This window comes from Bos javanicus, chromosome 27, assembly GCF_032452875.1.
Source record: "Bos javanicus breed banteng chromosome 27, ARS-OSU_banteng_1.0, whole genome shotgun sequence".
Taxonomy (NCBI): Eukaryota; Metazoa; Chordata; class Mammalia; order Artiodactyla; family Bovidae; genus Bos; species Bos javanicus.
In genome coordinates this window covers 2653248-2678144 of record NC_083894.1, presented here as the reverse complement: position 1 = coordinate 2678144, position 24897 = coordinate 2653248, and the positions used below count along the sequence as shown (strand labels likewise).

Here is a 24897-nt window from a genome sequence, read left to right as displayed (position 1 = left end):
GGCTGAGACTAGTCTCTGAGGATGCATCTCAGAGGAGCATGGTTGACAACCCAGCCAGACACACAGACATCACTTCTCGGCAATGCTCTGATGTGAAGTCTTCAGAAGGTTCCTCCTGAATTTATTTCTAAGGAAAAGTTTGGCATTAAGCCTTCAGACCTCGTGTGTGTGCTTTCTATGTGGAACCCCCACAGGGGAGTGGGGCATTTAAAACCTCTTCTTTAAAAGGAACCCTGGATTTCCAGGACTGCACAGCTTTCTTTAGTTTAGTGTTTTATTCATCTGAAGGGGGTTCATAGGATTTTATGCTGTGGTGAAACTGGTCTTGTAAGAGTAAACTGAGTTTCTTTCTCTAAATGTGTGAATAAGATGCAGAGCCTTTTAGCCACTGAAAGGTTAGATTCTGTGTAGGTAAGACTGATTTTCACAATTCCTGTCTCTAATTTTTGAAAGTCACCCTGCAAATGTGATGATTAAAACTATTGTAACATGGTCATCAACATAAAGTAGTGCATTTTCTTCAAAGATGGTATTCAAATCCCTCATGTTAAAAAGAGGCTACCTTATGGTACAATTCTCAAGATTCATTAAACAACAAGGAAAAACGGCCTTGATTGCAAGATACTATATTCTTAAATTTTCTCCATTTTAATGATACTTTTTTTTGGTCAGAAAGTCAAAATTCCACCACCACATTGATTAATAGTTGTAAATAATCTAAACTTCAAACTCAAGAGACTTGACCCTTGGGTCTAGATTTCTTGGATTTTTTTAAAATGATAACTTTTGGATTATTTATTTATCTTTTTATTTTATATGGGAGTATAACCCATTAACAATACTGTGACCATTTCAGGTACAGAGCAGAGTGACTCAGCTATACATTTTTTTTTAATTGATTTTTTTAGACTTTATTTTTTTTTTTAGAAGTTTCAGATCACAGCCAAATTGATAGGAAGTTCCAGAGATTTTCCCTATACTCCTTGGCTTCTGTCTCCTTGTTCACATCAGCAACAGAGGCTACATTTGTTAACCTACACGGACGCATCATTATCACCCAAGGTCCATAGTTCACACTGGGTTCACTCTTGGTATTGAACATCCTGAGGATTTGGACAAATGTAAAATGACATTAACCCACCATTGTGGATTCATGTAGGGTATTTTTACTGCTGAAAAATCCTTTGAGCTCCACTGTCCTTCCCCCATCAGCCTCTGGAAACCACTAATTTTTTTACTTCTTCCAGAGTTTTACCTTTTCTAGAATGTCATAAGGTTGGAATTATGCAGTGTGTACCCTTTTTAGGTTGGTTTCTTTCACTTAATCATATGTAATTAAGGCTCCTCCATGGCTTTTGACACATCATTTCTTTTTAGCCTTGAATAATATTGCTTTGTCTGGAAGGACCGCAGTTGGTTTATTCATTTACCTACTGAAGGGCACCTTGGTTGCTTCTGAGTTTTGGCAACTCTGAATAATGCTGCTATGAACATCTGGGCATAGGTTTCTGTGTGGACATAAGCTTTTAGCTCCTTTGGGTAACTGCCAAGGAGCATGATTGCTGGATCGCGTGATAAGAGTGTGTGTAGTTTTGCAAGAAACTGCCACACCGTCTTCCAAGGTGGCTGCACCATTTTGGATCCCCATCAGCAATGAATGAGTGTTCCTCTTGCTCCACACCCTTGCATCCACTTCCACAACACTTCTGTACTTGAAGATGCTTTTAGTAAAGTTTCTGTATCAGTGCTGATTTCCCACTATTTTAACAATAAGAGACTCTCTTTCATTTATATGTCTCTTACCAAGCAAAATGCAGTATTTATTCATTTGTTTATGTATGTGTGTTTGTGTGCCCACAGCACCTTACTGCAGCTTGACCCACACTGTGAAGAATGGTGGTGTTTTAAATAGGACTGCAGGAGAAGTTGGAAGTAAAGTGCAGTATTTCTGCAAACCTGGGTATCGGATGATTGGCCATAGCAATGCCACGTGTAGACGGAATCCAGTTGGCATGTATCAGTGGGATTCCCTTGCTCCACTCTGCCAGGGTAAGGAATGTGTTTTTCATTCCCAAACTTGAGTTCAATGTATTGCTCTTATTTTAATCACAACTTACCGGAGCTGTGATTATGGATTAAAAGGTAAGGGAAAATTGAATGTGAGTTCATAAAAACAAATTAAACTTTCTACTGCCCGTGCAAACACTTCTAACATTTGCACTAGGCTTGATTGAGCTTTATAGCCTGAATTCATAGGATGGTTTGAACACTCACTAGATACTGTGTAAAGTTATCTTAATACTTGACTTATATTTCATTTTGAAATTAAAAACTGTGTTATCCAACTTAGAGTTTTCTTGACAGTTGTATAAATTTAAAAAAAAATCAATTACTGAAGCTCATTTTCCCTTCTCTGAGATTAAAAACTCATACTTTGAGCCACACGTGCATATTTCATTTTCTCTTGGTCACTTAAAGCTAGGACTTGTTAGAGTTGATTTCAAATCTCATGCCTTTGGCCCCATTTTATCTCCCACATGCACAAAAATCATATTTCCAAATAAGGCATTTTAATTTTAATTGAAGACTTTGAAGTCATGAAATTTTCAGTTTTGTCTTATCAAAATTTATATGCGTAATGAAGTATATTGGCCTTGGATAGCTAATTACATTTTATGAATGGAACCTCATATGTATTTCCTTGTTTCTCAGCTTTCATTAGATATTGGACTTTCTAGTATCACTTTCTGAGACAATAACAGATATTTATCACAATGTTGTATGTCTCTTTAACCACAAGAAGTTAGTCAGACACCTAGCCTGCATTATTATGTTGTACCTCCAGAAATTCTTCTTTAATGTAAGATAAACATAAGATCCAATGAGCTTGTTTCATTAGGAATGATTTTTCTTTTCCAAGAAGAGTTCATTTTCTTTCAAAAGAAGAAATGCTTCTCATTTTCTTTATATGTTTCATTACTCTCTGCCTATGAAGTAGGATTATTGCTCACAGAACAGCCCCTTGGGCTACCTATCCTTGGCACTGGGATCAGAATGCCCAGGACATAAGCCATGACCTAAATAGCAGACTGAACCAGGAAAAGGGTTGAGAACAGAACTGACAAGAGTTCCCAAATTCTGACTTCTAGGGGCTGAGTCCCTGGACAGGACCCTGAATGGACTTGAAAACTGGAATCAAACAAATAAATAAGTGGACAAATACCCCTGTGTGGCACTAGGAACCCACTTTTAATATCCATTTAATTTATTTATACATTTAATATATATTTAATATTGCAATATATCATTTAATATTTCAGTTGTCTTCTGGAGGTGGTATAGTTTTTTCTCAATGGTTTGAACATCATGCCTTTTATTCTGACAGGAACAAACACAACTTACACATTTCCTACCTGCACTAGCATGTTGGCTTTTTGTTAAAAAAAAAAAAAAACATGCAAAATCATATTTTGAAATGTTTGCTAAAAATGCACCTTTTAGTAACTGAGGGAGGTGTAAATCTGAGGGTCGGTGTTAGGTCTTTTCAGGCCCCACTGCTAGCTTCATGACCATGAAGGTACTGCCCAAGGACTCCCAACAGGATACCTGTCCAGGTAGCGTTCAATCAATAATTTGAATGGGGAGAAATGTGCACATTAATGACTTTCTAAGATAGGCATTTGAGAATGATTTTCTTTTTCCATTGAAGATGATGTATCTTCTGACAGAATCTTCTTGACTCTCCTTTTCATAGACTTTTTACTGGTGGCATCTTAGAAGCACAGAATTTTAATAGAAAAACATCGCCTGATAGGCAGTGCATCCTAATCTCCCTATGTCTGATTCCTGCTATGTAAAGCAGGATCTTCGTTTTGAAACTCTGCTTATGTATTTATGCTGGCTGCACTAGGTCTTCGTTGCTTTGGCGGGCTCTCTCTAGGTGTAACGAGTGGGGACTGCTCTCTAGTTCTGGTGCTCAGGCTTCTCATTGTGATGGCTTCTCTTGCTGTGGATGGAGCACAGGCTCCAGAGCTTGCGGGCTTCAGTAGTTTGGACACGTGGGTTTCGTGGCCCCTCAGCATGTGATCCAACCAGTGCCCCCTGCATTGCAATGAGAATTCTTATCCGCTGGACCACCAGGGAAGCTCTCAGAATCATTAAGACAGTTCAAGTGCTAGGGCAGTCCTGGGCAGGACCAGCAAACAGGCAGCTGCACTGTCCCTCGCCTGTGAGTGAGAACATGCAACCAGCCAGATGGGTGTGTCCTTGCAGAGAACCCCAGCCTGCTTTTTTCTCCTTTTCTTGACCTTTTAAATTACTTCTCTCAGAAAACCCGTTATTGGTTTTTATGCTCCTTGATAAAGCAGGGCATATCTGCTGCCCTTCAGGCTTCATTTCCTGCCTTCAAGCAAGAGGCTCCGCCAGGCAGCTGTTTCCCTTATCAATACATTCATCTTATTCATCTTGGAAGGAAGCTAAATTAGAACTGAAATTTTCTGTATTATCTCAAAGATCCAGTTAAACTGGTGCCTCACAGGGCTCGGCTTTCAGGTCCCCATGTTACAGGGAGAGTAACTCTTTATCACAAAGCCGTGATTCCCAGAGCCCTTGTGAGCCAAGCCCTGGTTTGGACTTGATGTTGTGGGTTGTTTATGCTTTGCTTGTGTTCTGCAGGCGATGAAGCAAAAGGACAGCGATCATTCTCACAAATGATATGATTAAGCTTCTGTTCATATAGTCCAGACTTTAAGATGAAAAGATACCGTCGCCTGTGCTCTGCTAATGTGCGCTAATGTAAAGGGTGTGGGCAGACTGAGAGATGGGTGGCAGGCACGGTGGTTCCTGTGTGTCTGCTGTGAGCCAGATGGTCACCTTCATATATTCTTCATTTAAAAATGTTTCCCAAACCTTTTGAAATACAAAAGCCATTTTTAGCTGGCACACAGTACAGAAACCAGCCACAGGCTGCTTCTGCCCTGTGGGGAGGTCTGCTGACCTCTGACCCAAATAATGTGCCAGGATCAGATCACAACACAAGGGTAATTCAGCCAGTGTCAGATATCATCTATAGTTTTCAAATTACATCTTAAGCATTTTACAGAAGATGTATAATATACTCTATCATGTGACGGAATCCGGTGTGTTTATTCACCAAGTTAAATGATGCATTTTCTCCATCTATACTTGGCACATATATCACTAAGCTCTATGTTCCCTGTCTGTGTCTGGAACATGGTGGATAATAAACACAGTTGTGTGTGCAAATGTACATGAAGGGTAATTTAATTTAGTGTAATAGCAATAGTGATATGAAGCCCTTGATCTTCCTGGGCAAGCAACTGTGCAAAGTTTGCAGAGTTCTCATTTATTTCTAAGAGAATCCAGAGTCCTATTGAAAAGAGTAGCTAACAGATCAACTGTGTGCACTCCAGTCAAGGACAGCCCCGTGACATTGCACAGAAAGTGCACACTCAGAGCACACAGCCAGACACAGAGAACTCACAGTGTTCCCAAAAGCCCGCAGAAGGGCCTGGCGTTTCTCTTTCTTCTGGAGGGAAGAGTCCACATGAACATTAGACGTGTCACCTAGTTCCTCCAGCTTCTGTCCCCAGGCTCTTGTTTTTATTGACTGGAAATTTTCTTCTTTGTTCCTAAGAAATGGCTCTTTTCTTTTTAAACGTTCACACCTTGCCTTCTTATGACTCCTCCTCCAGTCCTCCGAGAGCAGAGAGGTGGGACTAGCTACTTCCTGCAGTGTCCAGTGAGCAGAGGCTTTGCCCCTCAGTGACTGGTCTGGCAGCTGCACGTGCCAGGCCACAGCCTGTCCTGGTCATCAGTCATTTGTCTGTCGACCACTGGGTCCCCTCCTTTCTGGAGCTCTTCTCTTTGTTTCAGATGATTGTCTTTGTTTTCCTTCCTTGGGCTATGATGTGCCAATTATTTTTGAGAGCTCTAGAGCAGCTAAAGATGCTTCTCAACTGAATCCTGAATTCCTGCATTGTCCATTTCAGAACCACCAGTGTTCTTAAGTTGCCCATCTTTTTGTGGTAATGTCTGTACACACCAGTCATGACGTTCCTCTGTCTGCCCTCATTCTCAGAAACACTAGCCTTTATCCCTCAAGACAAATAGGAAGCTGCTTCTTATGCTAGTACAGCCTCTTTGTAAAGGGCCTGACATCACATCCGACCCCAGAAAGCAAATAAACGCTGTGAAGCCCTGCTGGCCTAGAGGTGATTCCAGCCTATTATCTCCTATATTACTGCTATTTTCTGTCTCAACCTTCACCCAGGATTAATGGTGTATGGTGTGCTGGCTGAGAGTCACCTGAGATGTTGCTTAGAGTTTCAGAAATCACACAGAGGCAGAGAATGGACTGGGGGACAGTGTCGGAAGGAGAGAGTAGGACGGATTGAGAATGTAGCCTTGACTTATACACACTACCATGTATGTGTAAAATAGATAACTAGCGGGAAGCTGCTCTATAACACAGGGAGCCCAGCCTGGCCCTCTGTGACGACCTAGAGGGCTGGGGCGGAGTGAGAGGATCAAGAGGGAGGAGATATATATATATATATTTGGCTGATTTGACTTGATGTATGACAGAGACTACCACAACACTGTGAAGCAATTATCCTCCAATTAAAATCAAAACACAGAATTTGGTAAATCGGTGAAGACAAAGGAAATAAAAAAAGGGGGGAGGGAGTGTCCAGAAATATCACTAATGCTCAAATTCAGCATGGCATTTTTTTCAAGATATTTTTTAAATCATTTATCATTTATTTATTATTATTATTATTACCACAATGAGTACCATTTCACTCCAGTCAGAATGGCTGTGATCCAAAAGTCTACAAGTAATAAATGCTGGAGAGGGTGTAGAGAAAAGGGAACCCTCTTACACTGCTGGTGGGAATGCAAATTAGTACAGCCACTATGGAGAACAGTCTGGAGATTCCTTAAAAAACTGGAAATAGAACTGCCTTATGACCCAGCAATCCCACTGCTGGGCATACACACCGAAGAAACCAGCATGGCGTTTTTATTAGTTTGGCCAAAATTCAGTAAAAGCCTTAATGAACTTTTTGGCCAACCCAATATTTTCAGAATTATATTTTTTAATATATTTCTAACCTATTCATTTATCCGTCTATTCACTCATCACTGGTGGTTGGACACTGGAAATAAAAAGATATGAGTATACTTAAATGTGATTGCAGCCAGGAAGTTAAAACATGTTTGCTCCTTGGAAGTAAAGCTATGACAAACCTAGAGAGTGTATCAAAAAGCAGAGACATCACTTTGCCAACAAAGGTCCATGTAGTCAAAGCTTTAGTTTTTTTCAGTAGTCATGTATGGATATGAGAGTTGGATCATAAAGAAAGCTGAGCACCAAAGAATCGAAGCTTTTGAACTGTGGGGTTGGAGAACACTTTTGAGAGTCCCTAGGACAGCAAGGAGATCAAACCAGTCAATCTTAAAGGAAATCAATCCTGATATTCACTGGAAGGACTGATGTTGAAGCTGAAGCTCCAACACTTTGGCCACCTGATACAAAGAGCTGATTCATTGGAAAAGACCTTGTGATACTGGGATTGATTGAGGGCAGGAAGAGAAGGGAATGACAGAGGATGAGATGGTTGGATGGCATCACTGACTCAGTGGACATGAGTTTGAGCAAACTCAGGGAGATGGTGAAGGACAGGGAAGTCTAGTGTGCTACAATCCAGGGGTCTCAAAGAGTCAGACATGACTTAGTGACTAAACAACAGCAACAATACTGAAATATACCAGGTGGTACCTTGGAGACAAGACAGAGTAGCTAAGACACCTACTTTGGCATCAAATACCCTGAGGCATGTCCCCCAGCACAGCTGTGTGCTATTTGTAAGAATCTGGGCAGTTCTCATGACATTTCTAAAGCTCAGTTTGCTTAGTGGTCTTATTAGGGTTCTGTAGAGAAGCAGCACCAATAGGATACATGTAGATACAGATTTATTGAAAGAGCTGGCTCACTTGGTTGTGTAGGCAGAGAAGTCTTGGGATCTGTAGTCTGCAGGCTGGAGACCCAGGCAGCCAGTGGTAGGATTCAGTCCAGGTGCCACGGAGTCCAGTGGGGTTCGGGATGGGGATTGGGAGGGGGCAATAGGGAGAGTGCCAGAAGCTCCATGTAGGGGCAGGAGAAGCTGGACCTCCCTGCTCAAGCAGAGGGAGTGAATTCCCCCTTCCTCTGCTTTCTTGTTCTATTCGGGCCTCAGAACTGGATGACATGACGCCCACACAAATGGGGGAGGGTGGACTTCTTCACTCCTTCTGAGATGCATATGCTAATCTAGTCCGAATCCATCCTCACAGACACACCCCAGAAATAATGTTTTATCTGCTGTCTAGGCACCCTTTAGCCTGGTCAAGTTGACAAATAATATTAACCATGTAATAAAAAATAATAATGTAATTTACTCCTTGGAGTGTTTTTGAGGTTAACTATTTTTTGAGATTGAGTGAGGTCACGCAGATAAAAACTTCTCACAATGGCAGGAACTTTGCATATGACCGAGGAGAGCCAGGTTTAACACTGATGAAGATGATAGTGTTGTCTGGAGGTTAGTGATGGCTCAGGGACTGCCTCTGGGCCCACCTCCTCCAAATGTGGGTGAATTTCTCACCCCTGTGCTCTGTGTTCTCAGTGCATCGGGCCCGGTACTGGTTCTCCAGAGCCCAAACCCTGGGGTGACTGTTTGAGATGATACTAGATGCCCGGCACAGCCAGTATCAGACTCCAAGTCTCCCACTTCTGGTCCAGAACTGCCTAATTTCTCTTGATGGTTGCCTGAGGGGTCTGAGGGATTCACCATCAAATGTATTAGTGATGAAAGGAAAAAATATTCATCCATACTATTTAGTTTTTAGGGGACCCTAATCTAGAGAGTTGGTGGATGCTTTGCTTTATATTAGGGCTTCCCAAAAGGCGCTAGTGGTAAACAACCCCTCTACCCATGCAGATTGTTGTTGTTGTTCAGTTGCTCAGTTGTGTCCAACTCTGTGCAACCCCACGACCTGCAGCACTTCAGGTCTCCCTGCCCTTCACCATCGTCTAGAGCTTGCTCAAACTCGTGTCCATTGAGTCGGTGATGCCATCTACCCAACTCATCCTGTCATCCCCTTCTCTTCTTGCCTTCATTCTTTCCCAGCATCAGGGTCTTTTCAAATGAGTTAATTCTTCGTATCAGGTGGCCAAAGAATTGGAGCGTCAGCTTCAGCATCAGTCCTTCCAATGAATACCCAGGATTGATTCCTTTAGGATTGACTGGTTTGATCTCCTTGCAGTCCAAGGGACTCTCAAGAGTCTTCTCCAGCACCACAACTCAAAAGCATCAATTCTTCAGCACTCAGCCTTCTTTATGGTCCAGCTCTCACATCTGTACATGACTTCTGGAAAAACTAGCTTTGACTATATGGACCTTTGTTGGGGAAGTGATGTCTTTGCTTTATTTTGTACCTCACCTACATTATTACTAAAACTAGCTGGTTGTTTCTACAGAACAAGTTTATGGAGACAGGATAAGATAACTTTGCTAAGGTAACTCAAAATGCTGGGAAACTTGTATTATTCATGCCTAGAGCAAATGCAACTCATTAGCTGAGGGTGTGGTCTCTTCTAATCCATTAACAAAGATGCAAGGCCCATTGATGAAACCCAACAGTGCTCCTGGCTTCTGTCCCCTGTGAAGTACTGAAGAAACTTGTGGGTAGTTAAGTGCTATGACAAAGATACACTCTGGAGCTGCAATATATTCAGATGCCACTTTTACTGTAGTCCTCTTTAGGCCAGTCATGATTTTTCAGTTTTCAGACACCTTGTGTCTGCCTGAATGATTAATGGAATGTCTGCCATTTAAAGATGGTGGCCAAATCAGAACTCAGCTTTACTCCTGGGATCTGAGACAGTTCAAAACCGGACCCAATACAAGAGTAGACACCACTCACAACCATGCAAATATTTACCGATGTTTTAAAATATTTGTTAAAATAATTTATGTTGACTTTTAAAAATGAAATAATGGTGTGTTGGGAGTCAGAGAACATGCTTGTTGCCATACCAGGCCTACTTAACACCACACAAATTCAGAATATTTGGAAGAGGAGCTAGGTCTTCCCCTGTACTTTCACTTGCCATGCTCATCTTGTGATGCTTTAGAAAACTCTCTGCCGAGCAATGTGGAGGGAAGGGAGTGGATGCCAGGACAGACACTTCTGTCTTGTCTGTGCTGAGGAAGGCTTTGAGTAGAATCATTGGCATTTAGAGATAAGCTTATAGAGATAATCTAGTTTACCTTCCTCTTACACATGAAAATGCCAAAGTCGTTAAAATATGTGCAGAATGTGATGGACTTCAGATCAGGGGTTCATGCCCACGGGAACTACTAGTGTCAGTGTTAACAACGACTCCAGGGTTGCAGAATCCGTTCACTATAACACAGATGCCACCTCAGCTTTAATTACGCAGGGAATCTTTTTCATGCCTAAGGAGAGCATAACTCAGGCCAGTTATGCTAAATACCTATGACATTCAGGAAATTAATGATTTTAAATGATTAAATCACTATTAGTATCAACTGTGTAACTAACATCCTACTCAAAAGGGGGAAAAACAAAAGTTTTGTGTCTGTATACCTCAAGAGTATTCCTCACTATTTATGTTAGAATTAAATTATCAGGAAACTCATTTTAGAAAAAAGAATCACTAATAATTAAATCATAAGCCATCAAATATCTCCCTTTCTACCTCTCTTCCCCTCCTTTCCATTCCCACTTTGTGTTTATTTTTGTGGATGTCAGACTGGAAAGGACATGGGTCATGTCAAGTGACCTAAATTCTAGCCCCATCTTTTCCAAATTTAACAAAAGGAGTCAATTTTAAAAGCAATTAAAAACTGTACTAGCAAGCCAGCTGGCTGTGTGATCACAGAAGACTTATGGGCTTTTCAAAGAAAGACAAGAGGTATTTATTTGCCTTTATTTTCACTTTCCACTTGCTCCCAGTGGTCCTTCACGTTACTCAACTTTGAGTTTATCTCCACTATATGTAAAAGAAGGCTGAGCACCAAAGAACAGATGCTTTTGAACTGTGGTGTTGGAGGAGACTCTTGAAAGTCCCCTGGACAGCAAGTATATCAAACCAGTCAATCCTAAAGGAAATCAATCCTGAATATTCATTGGAAGGACTGATGCTGAAGCTGACACTCCAGTATTTGGCCACCTGATACAAAGAATTGACTCATTAGAAAAGATCCTGATGCTGGGAAAGATTGAAAACAGGAGGAGAAGGGGACAACAGAGGATGAGATTGTTGAATAGCATCACCAGTTAAATGGACATGAGTTTGAGCAAGCTGCAGGAGATGGTGAAGGACAGGGAGACCTGACATGCTGCAGTCCATAGGGTCTCAAAGAGTTGGACACAGCTGAGCAACTGAACGACGACAAATATGTAAAATGGAAATATTGTTTTACCCTCCTCAAATTATGTAATAATTTTTAAAATTCAAACTAATTAATAGAGATGGTGACAAGGAAATGATATTATTCTTTAAATAAAAATTTAAAGTAGAAACTTAACATGAGAATTCATGACATTTCTGGGGAGAAATAAATTCCCCAGGTGCCTGAGTACACACATTCTGTTTTCTTTCAGCGACCCTAACTCTATAACATGCTTATGTATTTTAATCTTTCAACAAATTGGTTCCATGGTATATGTATGTGTGCTTAGTCATGTGTCCAACTCTTTGCGACCCCATGGACTGCATCATGCCAGGCTTCCCTGTCCTTTACTATCTCCCAGAATTTGCTCAAATGCATGTCCATTGAGTCAGTGATGCCATCCAACCATCTCATCCTCTGTCACCCCCTTCTCCTCCTACCCTCAATCTTTCCCAGCATCAGGATCTTTAATGGATTATATGACCCTTTGTTCCACTCATGTAATCTTGTACTTTGAACTAAATATTGAAAGACTCAGAGAGTATGTTATGGAATGTTGCAATAAACATTAAAAATTCTGATTCTACATTTGTGTCTTCAGAGTTCCAGAGGAAAAAGAGAAAGAAGGAAAATATGAAAAAAAAAATTGAGGAGAAATAGCTGAAAACTTCCCAGATTTGGCAAAGTATGTGGACCTAAGAGATTCAAAAAGTTAACTGAATCCCAAACACCAACAACTCAAAAAAGATGCCTACCAGGCACATTGTAGTAAAACTTCTGAATACTAAATACAAAGGAAAACCATCTTGAAAATCCAGATAGAAACAATGAATTACTGATAGGAAAATAGGATCTAAATTACAGAGCATTTCCCATCAACAACCTGGTGGTCAAAAGGAAATCAAATGACATTCTTCTAGTGCTGAAAGGAGAGAACAATCAATCTAGAGTTCTATGGTTAACAAAAATATCCTTCAGGAATGAAGAGGAAATCCAGTTATTACCAAATGCTGAAAAACTAAGAAAATTTGTTCTAGCAGACATACTTTAGAAATAATGCTAAAGGAAATTCTCTAAATAAACAGCAATAGAAATATAATAAATTAAGAGCATCAGGAAGGGAAAAAAGAACACAAAATAGCAAGAGTATGAGTAAATACAATGGACTTTCCATTTCCCTTTGTGTGTTCTAAATTGTTTGACAATGGCAGCAGAATTATAACATGTCTAATATAGTTCTCAAGGTATACAGAAAAAATAATTAAAGGATACTATCAGTAGGGGAGGGTAAAGCGCTATAAAATAATGTACACTTTCTACACCTCCCTCCAACTGATCAAATATCACCAATAGATTTGAGAAGTTGTGTACATATAATTCATATCTAGAACAATGACTTAAAAAAGCAACACAAGGAGATAGGCTAAAGACCTACTGTAGGTAAACCAAAATGAAGTTTTTAAAATGTTCAAGTAACTGACAGGAAGGCTGAAAAAGAAAACAGAAACAAAACTAAAATGGCAGACTTAAGTCTTAACATATGCATGGTTACAATAAATGTTCAGTTCAGTTCAGTCGCTCAGTCGTGTCCGACTCTTTGCAACCCCATGAATCGCAGCATGCCAGGCCTTATACCAATTGTAAGACAGACAGTGGCATAGTAGCTAAGCTGAATAATTCAATGGATAGATATGATCATGTTCAATTTATGGGTAAGTCCCATTTTCATTTGGAAATGAACTTCACCTAAAGAGAAAAGCACTTTGTAGATTTTTTTTAATATATTGATTTATTTTAATTGTAGAATAATTTCTGTATACTATTGTGTTTTTTGCCATAAATTGACATGAACCACTCATGGGTGCACATCTGTCTCCCCATCCTGAGCCACCCCACCTATCTCCCCACCCCATCCCTCTTGGTTGTCCCAGAACTCTGGCTTTAAGTGCCCTCCTTCATGCCTCTGTAAAAGCTTTTAAGTTTAATTAGGTCTCATTTGTTTATTTTTGCTTTTATTTCCATTATTATGGGAGGTGTGTCATAGAGGATCTTGCTGTGATTTATGTCAGAGAGGGTTCTACCCATGTTTTCCTCTGAGTTTTATAGTTTCTGGCCTTATATTTAGATCTTTAATCCATTTTTAGTTTATTTTGTATATGGTGTTAGAAAGTGTTCTAGTTTGCTTCTTTTACACGTGGTTGACCAGTTTTTGCAACACCACTAGTCAAAGAGATGATTTTTTCTCCAATGTATATTTTTTCCTCCTTTGTCAAAGATAAAGTGTCCATAGGTATGTGGATTTACCTCTGGGCTTTCTATTTTGTTCCATTGATCTATATTTCTCTTTGTGCCAGTACCATAATATCTTAATGACTGTAGCTTTGTAGTATAGTCTGAAGTCAGGCAGGTAGATTCCTCCAGTTCTATTCTTCTTTCTCAAAATTGCTTTGGCTATTTGAGGTTTTTTTGTCATTCCATAGAAATTGTGAAATTATTTGTTCTAGTTCTGTTCTAGTTGGTAGTTTGATAGAGATTCCATTGAATCTATAGATTGCTTTGGGTAGTGTACTCATTTTCACTATATTGATTCTTCCAATCCGTGAACATATTTCTCCATCTCTTTGTGTCATCTTTGATTTATTTCATCAGTGTTTTATAGTTTTCTATATATGTCTTTTGTTTCTTTAGGTAAATTTATTCCTAAGTATTGTATTTTTTTCAATGCAGTGGTGAATGCACTTGTTTCCTTAATTTTTCTGTTGCCTCATTGTTAGTGTATAGGAATTCAAGGGATTTCTATGTTTTAATTTTATATCCTGCAACTTTGCTGAATTCATTGATTAGCTTTAGTAGTTTTCTAGTGGAGTCTTTAGGGTTTTCTTTGTAGAGGATCCTGTCATCTGCAAACAGTGAGAGCTTTGCTCTCCTTTTCCAATCTGGATTCCTTTTCTTTCTTTTTCTTTTCTGATTGCTGTGAATAGGACTTCCAAATCTATGTTGAATAGTAGTGGTGAGACTGGATACCTTTGTCTTGTTCCTGATTTTAGAGGAAATGCTTTCAATTTTTTTGCCATTGAGGATAATTTTTGCTGTGGGTTTGTCATACATGGCTTTTATTATGTTGAGCTATGTTCCTTCTATGCCTGCTTTCTGTAGAGATTTTTTATCATTAATGAGTACTGAATTTTGTCAGAGTCTTTCTATGCATCTATTGAGATAATCATATGGATTTATCTTTCAATTTGTTAATGTGGTGTATCACATTGATTGATTTGTGAATATTGAAGAATCCTTGCATCCCTGGCATAAATCTCACTTGGTCATGAAGTATGATCTTTTTAATATGTTGTTGGACTCTGTTTGCAAGAATTTTGTTGAGGATTTTGGCATCTATGTTCATCAGTGATATTGACCTGTAGTTTCTTTTTTGTGGCTTATTTTTTCTGGTTTTGGTATTAGGGTGATGGTCACCTCATAGAATGAGTTTGGGAGTTTACCTTCATCTGCAATTTTCTGGAAAAGTTTAAGTGCGATAGGTGTTAGCTCATCTTTAAATTTTTGGTAGAATTCACCTCTGAAGCCATCTGGTCCTGGGCTATTGTTTGTTGGAAGATTTTTGACTACAGTTTCAATTTCAGTGCTTGTGATGGGTCTGTTAAGATTTTCTATTTATTCCAGGATCAGTTTTGGAAGGTTATACTTTTCTAAGAATTCATCCATTTCTTCCAAGTTGTCCATTTTATTGGCATGTAATTGCTCATATTAGTCTCTCATGATCTTTTGTATTTCTGTGTTGTCTGCTGTGATTTCTCCATTTTCATTTCTAATTTTATTGATTTGATTCTTCTCCCTTTTTTTTCTTGATGAGTCTACTAATGGTTTGTGTATTTTACTTATCTTCTCAAAGAAGCAGCTATTAGTTTTGCTGATCTTTGCTGTAGACTCCATAATCTCTTTTTCATTTATTTCTGCTCTGATTTTTATGATTTCTTTCCTTCTACTAAACATAGGGTTCTTCTGTTCTTCTTTTTCTAGTTGCTTTAGGTGTAAAGTTAAGTAGTTTGTTTGATGTTTTCTTGTTTCTTGAGGTAGGCTTGTACTGCTATGACCCTCCCTCATAGCACTGCTCTCACCGAGTCCCATAGGCTTTGGGTTGTCATGTTTTCAGTTTTTTTTGTTTCTGTGCATATTTTGATTTCCTTTTTTATTTCTTCTCTGATATGTTGGTTATTCAGAAGCATGTTGTTTATCCTCCATATGTTTGTGCTTTTTGTATTTTTTTCCCTGTAATTTACATCTAATATTACCACATTGTGATCAGGAAAGATGCTTGGAACGATTTCAATTTTTTTTTTTTAATTTACTAAGGCTAGATGTATGGCCTAGTATGTGATCTATCCTGGAGAATGTTCCTTGTGCAAAGGGTTCCTTGAAAAAAGGGTGAATTCCATTTTTTTTGGAGTGAAATGCCCTGTAGATATCAATTAGGTCTAACTGATCCATTGTATCTCTTAAAGCTTGTGTTTACTTGCTACATTTCTGCTTGGTTAATCTGTCCTTAGGTGTGAGTGGGATATTAAAGTCCCCCACTATTATTGTGTTACTTTTAATTACCCCTTTCATACTTGGTAGCATTTGCTGTATATAATGAGATGCTCCTATATTGGGTGCATATGTACTTATAATTGTTACATCTTCTTCTTGGATTGATCCTGTGATCAATATGTAGTGTCCTTCTTTGTCTCTTATCATGGGCTTTATTTCAAAGTCTATTTATCTGATATGAGTATTGCTACACCTGCTTTCTTTTGGTCTCCATTTGCATGAAATATCTTTTTCTAGTCCCTCACTATCAGTTTGTATGTGTCCCAAGTATTAAGGTGGGTCTCTTGTCAAGACCCACCTCAATGTATATGGGTCTTGTTTTTGTATCATTTGGCCAGTCTGTGTCTTTTGGATGGAGAATTTAACCCATTTACATTTAAGATAATCACTGAAAAGTATGATCCCATTACCATTTACTGTGTTGTTTTGTGTTCGATTTCATAAACCTTTTCTGTGTTTCCTGTCTAAAGAAGATCCTTTAGCATCTTCTTTGGAGCTGGTTTGGTGGTGCTGAATTCTCTCAGCTTTTGCTTGTCTGAAAAACTTTTGATTTTTTCTTCATATATGAATGAGATCCTTGCTGGGTATAGTAATGGTGGTTGTAGTTTTTTCTCTTTCATCACCTTAATTATGTCCTGCTATTCTCTTCTGGCATGAAGAGTTTCTATTGAAAGATCAGCTGGTATCCTTATGGGGATCCCCTTGTGTGTTACTTGTTGTTTTTCCCTTGCTGCTTTTAATATTTTCTCTTTGTGTTTAATTTTTGTTAGTTTGATTAATATGTGTCTTGGGGTCTTTTGCCTTGGGTTTATCCTGTTTAGGATTCTTTGGGTTTCTTGGACTTGAATGGCTATTTCCTTACCCATTTTAGGGAAGTTTTCAACTATTATCTCCTCAAGTATTTTCTCATCTCCTTTCTTTTTGTCTTCTTCTTCTGGGACACCTATGATTCAAATGTTTTGGTGTTTAGCATTGCTCCAGAGATCTCTGGGGTTGTCTTCATTTCTTTTAATTCCTTTTTATTTTTTGCCTTTCTGCTTCATTTATTTCCACCATTCTATCATCTTCCTCACTTATCCTTTCTTCTGCCTCAGTTATTCTACTGTTGCTTCCTTCCAGAGTGCTTTTAACCTCAGTTATTGCATTGTTCCCATTATTGATTGACTCTTCTTTATTTCTTCTAGGTCCTTGTTAAACATTTCTTGCATCTTCTCAATCCTTGTCTCTAGTCTATTTATCTATAACTCCATTTTGTTTTCAAGATTTTGGATAATCTTTACTATCATTATTCTGAATTCTTTTTCAGGTAGAATCTCTATTCCTCCCCCCCTTTTGGTTTGGTTTGGTGGGTTTTTATCATGCTTATTCACCTGCTGAATATTTCTCTGCCTTTTCCTTTTGTTTAGATTGCTGTGTTTGGGTTGCCCTTTCTGCAGGCTGGAAGTTCATGGTTCCTCTTAATTGTGGAGTCTGTTCCTTGTGGGTAGAGTTGGACCAGTGGCTTGTCAAGGTTCCCCGGTTGGGGGAACTTGTGTCTGTGTTCTGGTGGGTAGAGCTGGATCTTTTCTCTCTGGAGTGCAGTGAAGTGTCCAGTAGTGAGTCTTGGGGTGTCTGTGTGCTTGGCATGGCTTTGGGCAGCCCGTCTTTTAATTTTCAGGTTTTTGTTTCTGTTTTGCTGGATAATTATTGTGGTGTGTCTTGTGCTAGAACTTGTTGGCTCTTCAGTGGAGCTTGGTTTCAGTGTAGGTATGGAGATTCTTGAGTGAGCTGTTGTCTATTAATGTTCCCAGGAATCAGGAGTTCTCTATTGTTCTAAAGTTCTGAAGTTAAGCCTCCTGCCTCTGGCTTTTGGTCCTTCTCTTATGGTAGCCTCAAGATTTCTTCATCCATACAGCTCAGAAGATAAACCCCTAGGTTAATGGTGAAACAACTCTTCACAGCCAGAAACACCCAAAGAGATTCACAGAGTTATATAGAGAAGAGAAGAGGGAGGAGGGGGATAGAGGTGACCAGGAGGAGAAAAGGGAGAGTCAAAAGGGGAGAGAGCAATCAAACCAGTAATCAAATCCCTAAATGCAAATGGATATTGAAGATTAGATTCTTAAAGGTAAAAAATTGATAACAAATAAGAAAAAGCAAAGATTAAAAACCTAGAATAGAGGTTAGAGTGTCAAAAATACAATATAAAATGTGCAAAACAAAATTGATCACCAAAATTTAAAAAGTGTATATGAAATTTGTTTTTTAAAAAATAGGGGGTTTTTTGAAAGGTAATAGTTGGTTATAAAAATGAAAGTTAAAGAGTAGTGAAGAACTAATTTTTTTAAATTAAGAAATGATAATAGTAAAAATATATCTTGGAGTTTCTCTGGAGCTGCTTGAGGTGATGTGGGGACAATTCAGTGTCAGGCAGTCCCTTGTTCCTGCTTCCACTTGTTTTCAAGGTCAATGGTTGCCCCTCAAATGCACAGTCTCAGCATTAACTGCAGGGTTTTAATCTGTTTCATCTATCACCTTGGGGGTGGTTCCCTCTTCTTTATTTATTTTGGCTTTCTCTGTTTGCAGTTCTCTTCAGTGTCTTAATTTCTACCCTGACACCAGGGGGTGACAGTGGCCACTTATTTAGGCTCCCTTGTTCAGTTGTGCTGTGGAGAGGGAGGGACACTGAAAATCAATACCGCTAGCACATGTGGGGAGTGCTCACAGTGGATGGACCACACTGGGTTTGACACAGCCCAAGACAGCATGTACTTCCCAGGTCTATAGTGCTCAGGCTCCAGGGTGCTCTGCAAGACCCAGATGGGCTGTGCATTTTGTGCCCTTCTCAGGTGACTGGGTGCTTGGCCAGTGCACTGTCCCAGGTAGGCCATGTATCTTATGCACCTCCCCGCTCCTGGCCGCTGGGCTTCCCAGGTGCACCGCACAGGCACAGTCTCAGGTGTGCCATGTGTCTCCTACGGGGAGCTGATCTCAGGCTGTGACACTCCTGGCAGGTGTGAACTGCCCAGGATCCCTGGAAGATGTGTTTAGCAACTGGCAGCCCACTCAGAGTTTGCTGGAAGATATGGTCTCTGGGGCTTAGATTGCAGCAGCTCCTTGCCTTCCAGCTCTGGCTGTAGCAAACCTGCCTTTCTGCCTCCGGGGAGGGAAGGCCCTAAATGGCAGCCGGCTTGCTCCCCCCCTTTTTTTTTTGGTGATCCTATTGTTTGGGTTGCTATGTCACATTAGCTGCCTCAGATTGTCCTCAGGGCATTCAACCCAGTCCTTACCCTGAGGACCAACAATCTGACCAGGCAGGCCAGGACTCCCTGTCCAGCCCCTACTCCCTGCTGGTGGACGTGAAGCGTCTAGGCCACTTCTCTGCTGGCAGTTGTGGTTAGGCACATAGTGGGGTTTTTTATATAGTTTCCCTTTTATGTTGCCCTCTGAGATTCCAAAGCTCCCCATAGACGTGCCTGTGAGAGGGTTTTCTATTGTACAGAAACTTCTTCTTCACTACTCCCTCCCCAGGATGAGTCTCCATCCCTCAATCTTCTGTCTCTGCTTTCATCTTTTATATTTTACCCTACCTCCTTTTGAAGAGATTGGGCTGCCTTACTGGGTGCCTGGTGTCCTCCACCAATGTTCAGCAATTGTCTTGTGGAAGTTGCTAAATGATCTTTTGATGAATTTGTGGGGGATAAAGTGGTCTCCCTGTCCTATTCCTCTGCCGTCTTGGTACTGCTTTGTAGATTTTAAATTTCTCTAAAAGGACTTTGAGTTTGCCCTTTTTTATACAAATGAGGGAATTGATATCAAAGATTGCTAAGGTATATGCTTTGGGACACACAGATCATAGGTTACAAATTCAAGGCTGAACCCCAAAAACTGTTGATCCAAAGATTGATCATTTTTCATAAATTGTTAACAGTGAGACTGCCCCAAGATTTTGCTTTAAAAGCATTTGTCTGTACAGAGAGCAGCCTGGGAGGAAGTCCAAGTATCGGCTTGTAACAAAAACAAAGCTTCATATGTGGGGGTACATTGTCTTGTTTATCAGTGACAGTGTTTCTCTGTCTGGTCTGCAGGCTTCTTAGACTGCTTTGTATTTTTCTCTTTGTTTTCTTTTGTAATAAACTGTTATTGTTAATGGTTGCACTAACATGCGCTCCAGTAAGCTTGGCAGACCTTCTCTTGCACTTGCAGATCTGCCGTAGTCTCATTTAAAGCTGGAACAGAACCCCAGTCAGCACAGGGTGAGTGGGAAGAAAACTGCCCACAATGCATCTGTCTTTCCTCAAACATTTCCAGATCTAGCTCAACATGTCCCTTTCAGGGAACATTCAGATGAGAAGCTAGGAGCACATAAGTCCTTCTGAACAGAGAGTGGGTTTCTGTGCTGCTGAAGCTTCAGGCTTTTGGGTGCATAAACCTCAGGCTTGCAAGGGCACTCATCAGCTGGAAAGGGACTTAAATGTCAGCCTTTTTGAAACCCCTGGGGGGAAAAGAAAAGCATTTAGGGTGACCTAAACCATTGTTCCTCTGAGACTGTGTGTGTGTTTGTGCGCTGGGCTTAGTGGTGTCTGACTCTTTATAACCCCATGGAGCATAACCCACCAGGATACTCTGTCCATGGAATTATCCAGGGAAGAATACTGGAGTGGGTAGCCATTCCCTCCTTCGGGGTATCTTCCCCACCCAAGGATTGAACCCAGGTCTCCTATCTAGGCAAGCAAATTCTTTACCATCTGAGCCACCAGGGAGTTACTAGTAATTTTAAGAAGGCTGTATCCAAGCTACACAGAAAGCTGCAGAAAGTGCATCCCCGTGTCCATTTTTGGCAAGCAAGACTTCAGATAAACACTTGCCAAAGTGTTTTGTTTTTTTTTAATAGAAGACTATTCCATTCCGTAATACTGCCAATCAAAGTGATACACATGCATGAAACCACCTACTATCCTGGACTTAAATAGGCACAGACAAGGGAGCAGTTGGGAAAAATAATCCAAAAAACACATGGTGATGCTTTAGTCTTATTTGATGGTCAGCTCAGTGTTTTTGGTTATGACTGGGATACCTGTGCTATCACCTCCTGGGTGCCCTGTTTCAGACCTTATTACCTACTAGCACGTGTGCGTGCTCAGTCATGTCTGACTTTTTGCACCCCTGTGGACTGTAGCCCCCTGGGCTCCTCTGTCCATGGCATTCTCTAGGCAAGAACTCTGGAGTGGGTTGCCATGTCCTCTTCCAGAGGATCTTCCCAACCCAGGAACCCAAGTCTCTTGCGTTTCCTGCACTGGCAGGCAGGTTCTTTACCACTAGCGCCACCTGGGAAGCCCATTACCTACCATGAAGTGAAGTGACGTGAAAGTTGCTCGGTTGTATCCAACTCTTTGCCACCCCATGGACTATAGCCTGCCAGGTTCCTCTTTCCATGGGGATTTTCCAGGCAAGAATACTGGAGTGGGTTGCCATGCCTTCCTCCAGGGGATCTTCCCAACCCAGAAATCAAATCCAGGTCTCCCAGAATGCAATCAGATTCTTTACCGTCTGAACCACCAGGCAAGGACCATTACCTACCATGCTACTTATCTAAACCAGGCCAGAGGAAACCCTGCTTCTGGACACTCTTTCTCTTCCCTATTATGGGTGGCCCTTCCTTTCGGTTTGCCCTAGCCCTCCGAGTGGGGTCCAGATAATGGGAGGGTAGACCGTTTTGAGGTCATGGGGATGTGCACTAGGAAATTGGTGATGGGCAGTGAGAAGGCCACCAGTATGAAGCAAATTTTTAAATATTTAGACAGTGATTGCTGGTCAACCAAATGAGAACAGTAGGAGGAAAGGGGTGAATCAGAGGATCTCATTTGACTTTCCCACTTACCAGTGGAGCAGTTTACTGAGGCCTGGAGTTTGTCTAGCAGCTCCGTGAGGGTCAGTGGTGACCTCAGATGTGGGTAGAGCTCCTCTGGACATTGAGTAGAATGGAGTGGAAATCAAGATATGAGAATTCCAAGTCTAAGGCCATAGTCCAAGTCCAGCAATCACTGAGCTTTTTAAGGGGAAACAAAGAAAAAAGAAAAGAAATAAAAATAAAAACAAAGCAAATGGGGAGGTGTTAAAGCTTGAGCAGCTCCAGAAAGGAGCCAGTATAAATTACAGAGCACAAGCATTTGAAAGAAGTAGGAAACAGTCCAATAAGTGCTTGAAACTTGCAGAGACAAGAAAAATTGCTCTTTGTATGGCCTTAAATATGAAAAGAAAATAAAGCCAAATGGGCCTTGTGCTGTTAAAAGAGCCTGCAACACTGGAAACTCAAGTGTCACTTCTATTTATTTGAAACCAAAATGTCAGCTCACTCATGAGATATATAATAGAAGTAAATTGGCTCCCTTCTGATTTTGTCTTTGCTCTCTTTAACAAACATACTTAAAGGAGTTGTTCCTTGCAATTCATATCTTTATTTACAAAATAAATAAGGATAAATTATGTGTGTGTTTAAAGACACATGCATGTAACAGTAATACACTGTCATTTACTGAGAGCCTACATGGTATCAATACAGTGCTAATGGTCTTGTGCACATTACTTCATACTGTCATCACAATTACCTTTGGGGTGAGCATTATTAACCTGAGAGCAACGGGACAAGTTACTGGGTAACTCAGGTCATGGAGCTGCTGAATGCCAGAGGCTGGAGCTGATTCAGACGTCTGACTTTAAAACCTCTGCTCTCAGACGGAAGATAAATTTTATGACATGAGTATGAGATTGTTGGTCTGAGTTGCCAGCCAATATAATGCTATATTAGTACAATAAAACAAAAAAACAAATATAAAGCACAAGGAATTTTATTCCCTTTAGTTAGACCAAAAGTAAGAAAGTTCTCCAGGTTTTGTGAGTTGCATACATTTAGCTAATTGATGTTTAAAAAGTGACCTAAGGAATATCTGTCGTGTTATTATCATGCAAAATTTCCAGAATGAATAGATGGATGCATACTAGATTTTAGCAGAAAACTGCCTTCATCTCATAAGCATACATTTATAAGGCTGTGATAATTGTTCCATCTATTCTTCATTGAATCAGAAGTGTAAGAATTCCATTTTCAGTAGAATGCCAACCTCTATTTTAAGCTCTGCCAAATAGCCTGATGTTAGGACACCCTGGGGTCTAAAACCTACAGCACGAGGCCAAAGAAAGATCCCCATTTGTTTATCAGACAACATGAAGCGGGTCTTGTTAAGTCCTGGGAATCAGGGCTCACTTGTGCCGAAAGCTTCCAGATTTAACAGAAGTAGTTACAAAGCTTTACTGCTTTGCCCTCTTGGGTCTGAATCCTTTCAAGTTAGGGCTTCAAACATGCTTGTAGAATGTCTTCTTCCCCATTTAACCTGCCAGAGAAATGTCATTCCAATCAGTATTCTCCCCAAATGAGAATTGTAGGGAAGTGAGCCACTGGGCACGCTTCAGCAAGTGGCAGAGAAATTAAGGTTTGTGAGAATGAACAAATGATTACTGGAGTGAAATCTCAGAGAAAATGGCAAGAAAATAAGATATTGGCAATAGTCTGAGAGCAGGATCATAAAGGGCATTTACTGCATTTAGTAAATTAAGCTGAATATTGTGCAAAATACTTAGCAGCCTTCCCACTGATACATTGCCTCGACAAAGGAATGGCTTCAGAAAGCCAAGGTTATAATTTCATTATTTTCAATACTTTGTTCAAAATGATGTCCATATGTCTATGTTTTTTTTTTGTTTTCCATCTGCAAATTTTTATTATGCCTCATATACACACACACACACACACACACACACACATATATATACACATATGCATTCATAGAGACACATATACAGGGCTTCTCAGGGGGCACTAGTGGTAAAGAACCTGCCTGCCAGTGCAGGAGACGTAAGAGGTGTGAGTTCAGTCCCTGAGTTGGGAATATCCCCTGGAGGAGGACATGGAAACCCACTCCAGTATTTTTGAACCTCATGGACAGAAGAGCCTGGTGGGCTACAGTCTATAGTGTCACAGAGAAGGCATGACTGAAGTGACCTAGCACACACACACACACACACACACACATATATATATACACTCACACACAGAAATACACACACTCAAATACATGTATACACAGATACTTATATATATATACACATATGCACTCATATACACACATATGTATACATATATAATAATACATACTATGAGGGCTACTCCATTTCTTCTAAGGGATTCTTGCCCACAGTAGTGTATATAATGGTCATCTGAGTTAGATTTGCCCATTCCAGTCCATTTTAGTTCATTGATTCCTAAAATGTTGATGTTGATTCATGCCACCTCCTTTTTGACCACTTCCAATTTACCTTGATTCATGGGCCTAACATTTCAGGTTCCTATGCAGGAATGTTTAACAGCATTGTTCTTTACAGCATTGGACTTTACTTGCATCACCAATCACATCCACAGCTGGCTGTGGTTTTTGCTTTGGCTCTGTGTCTTCATTCTTTCTGGAGTTATTTCTCCAGTCTTCCCCAGTAACATATTGGGCACCTACCGACCTGGGGAGTTAATCTTTCACTGTCATATCTTTTTGCCTTTTCATACTGTTCATGGGGCTCTCAAGGCAAGAATACTGAACTGGTTTGCCATTCCCTTCTCCAGTGGACCACATTTTGTCAGAACTCTCCACCTTGACCCATCTGTCTTGGGTGGCCCTACGCAGCATGGCTCATAGTTTCATTGAGTTAGACAAGGCTGTGGTCCATGTGATTAGTTTGATTAGTTTTCTGTGATTGTAGTTTTCATTCTGTCTGCCCT

General features: G+C 40.3%; 1 protein-coding gene across 1 annotated transcript in view; it reads left to right on the top strand.

The window, feature by feature from the left end:
- CSMD1 (CUB and Sushi multiple domains 1) overlaps positions 1–24897 on the top strand; it is a 2072278-nt gene that overhangs the window by 1943971 nt on the left and 103410 nt on the right. The window contains exon 49 of the mRNA XM_061404066.1: positions 1861–2049. Coding sequence (XP_061260050.1) covers positions 1861–2049 — 189 coding nt within the window. The remainder of the gene's footprint in view (positions 1–1860; positions 2050–24897) is intronic.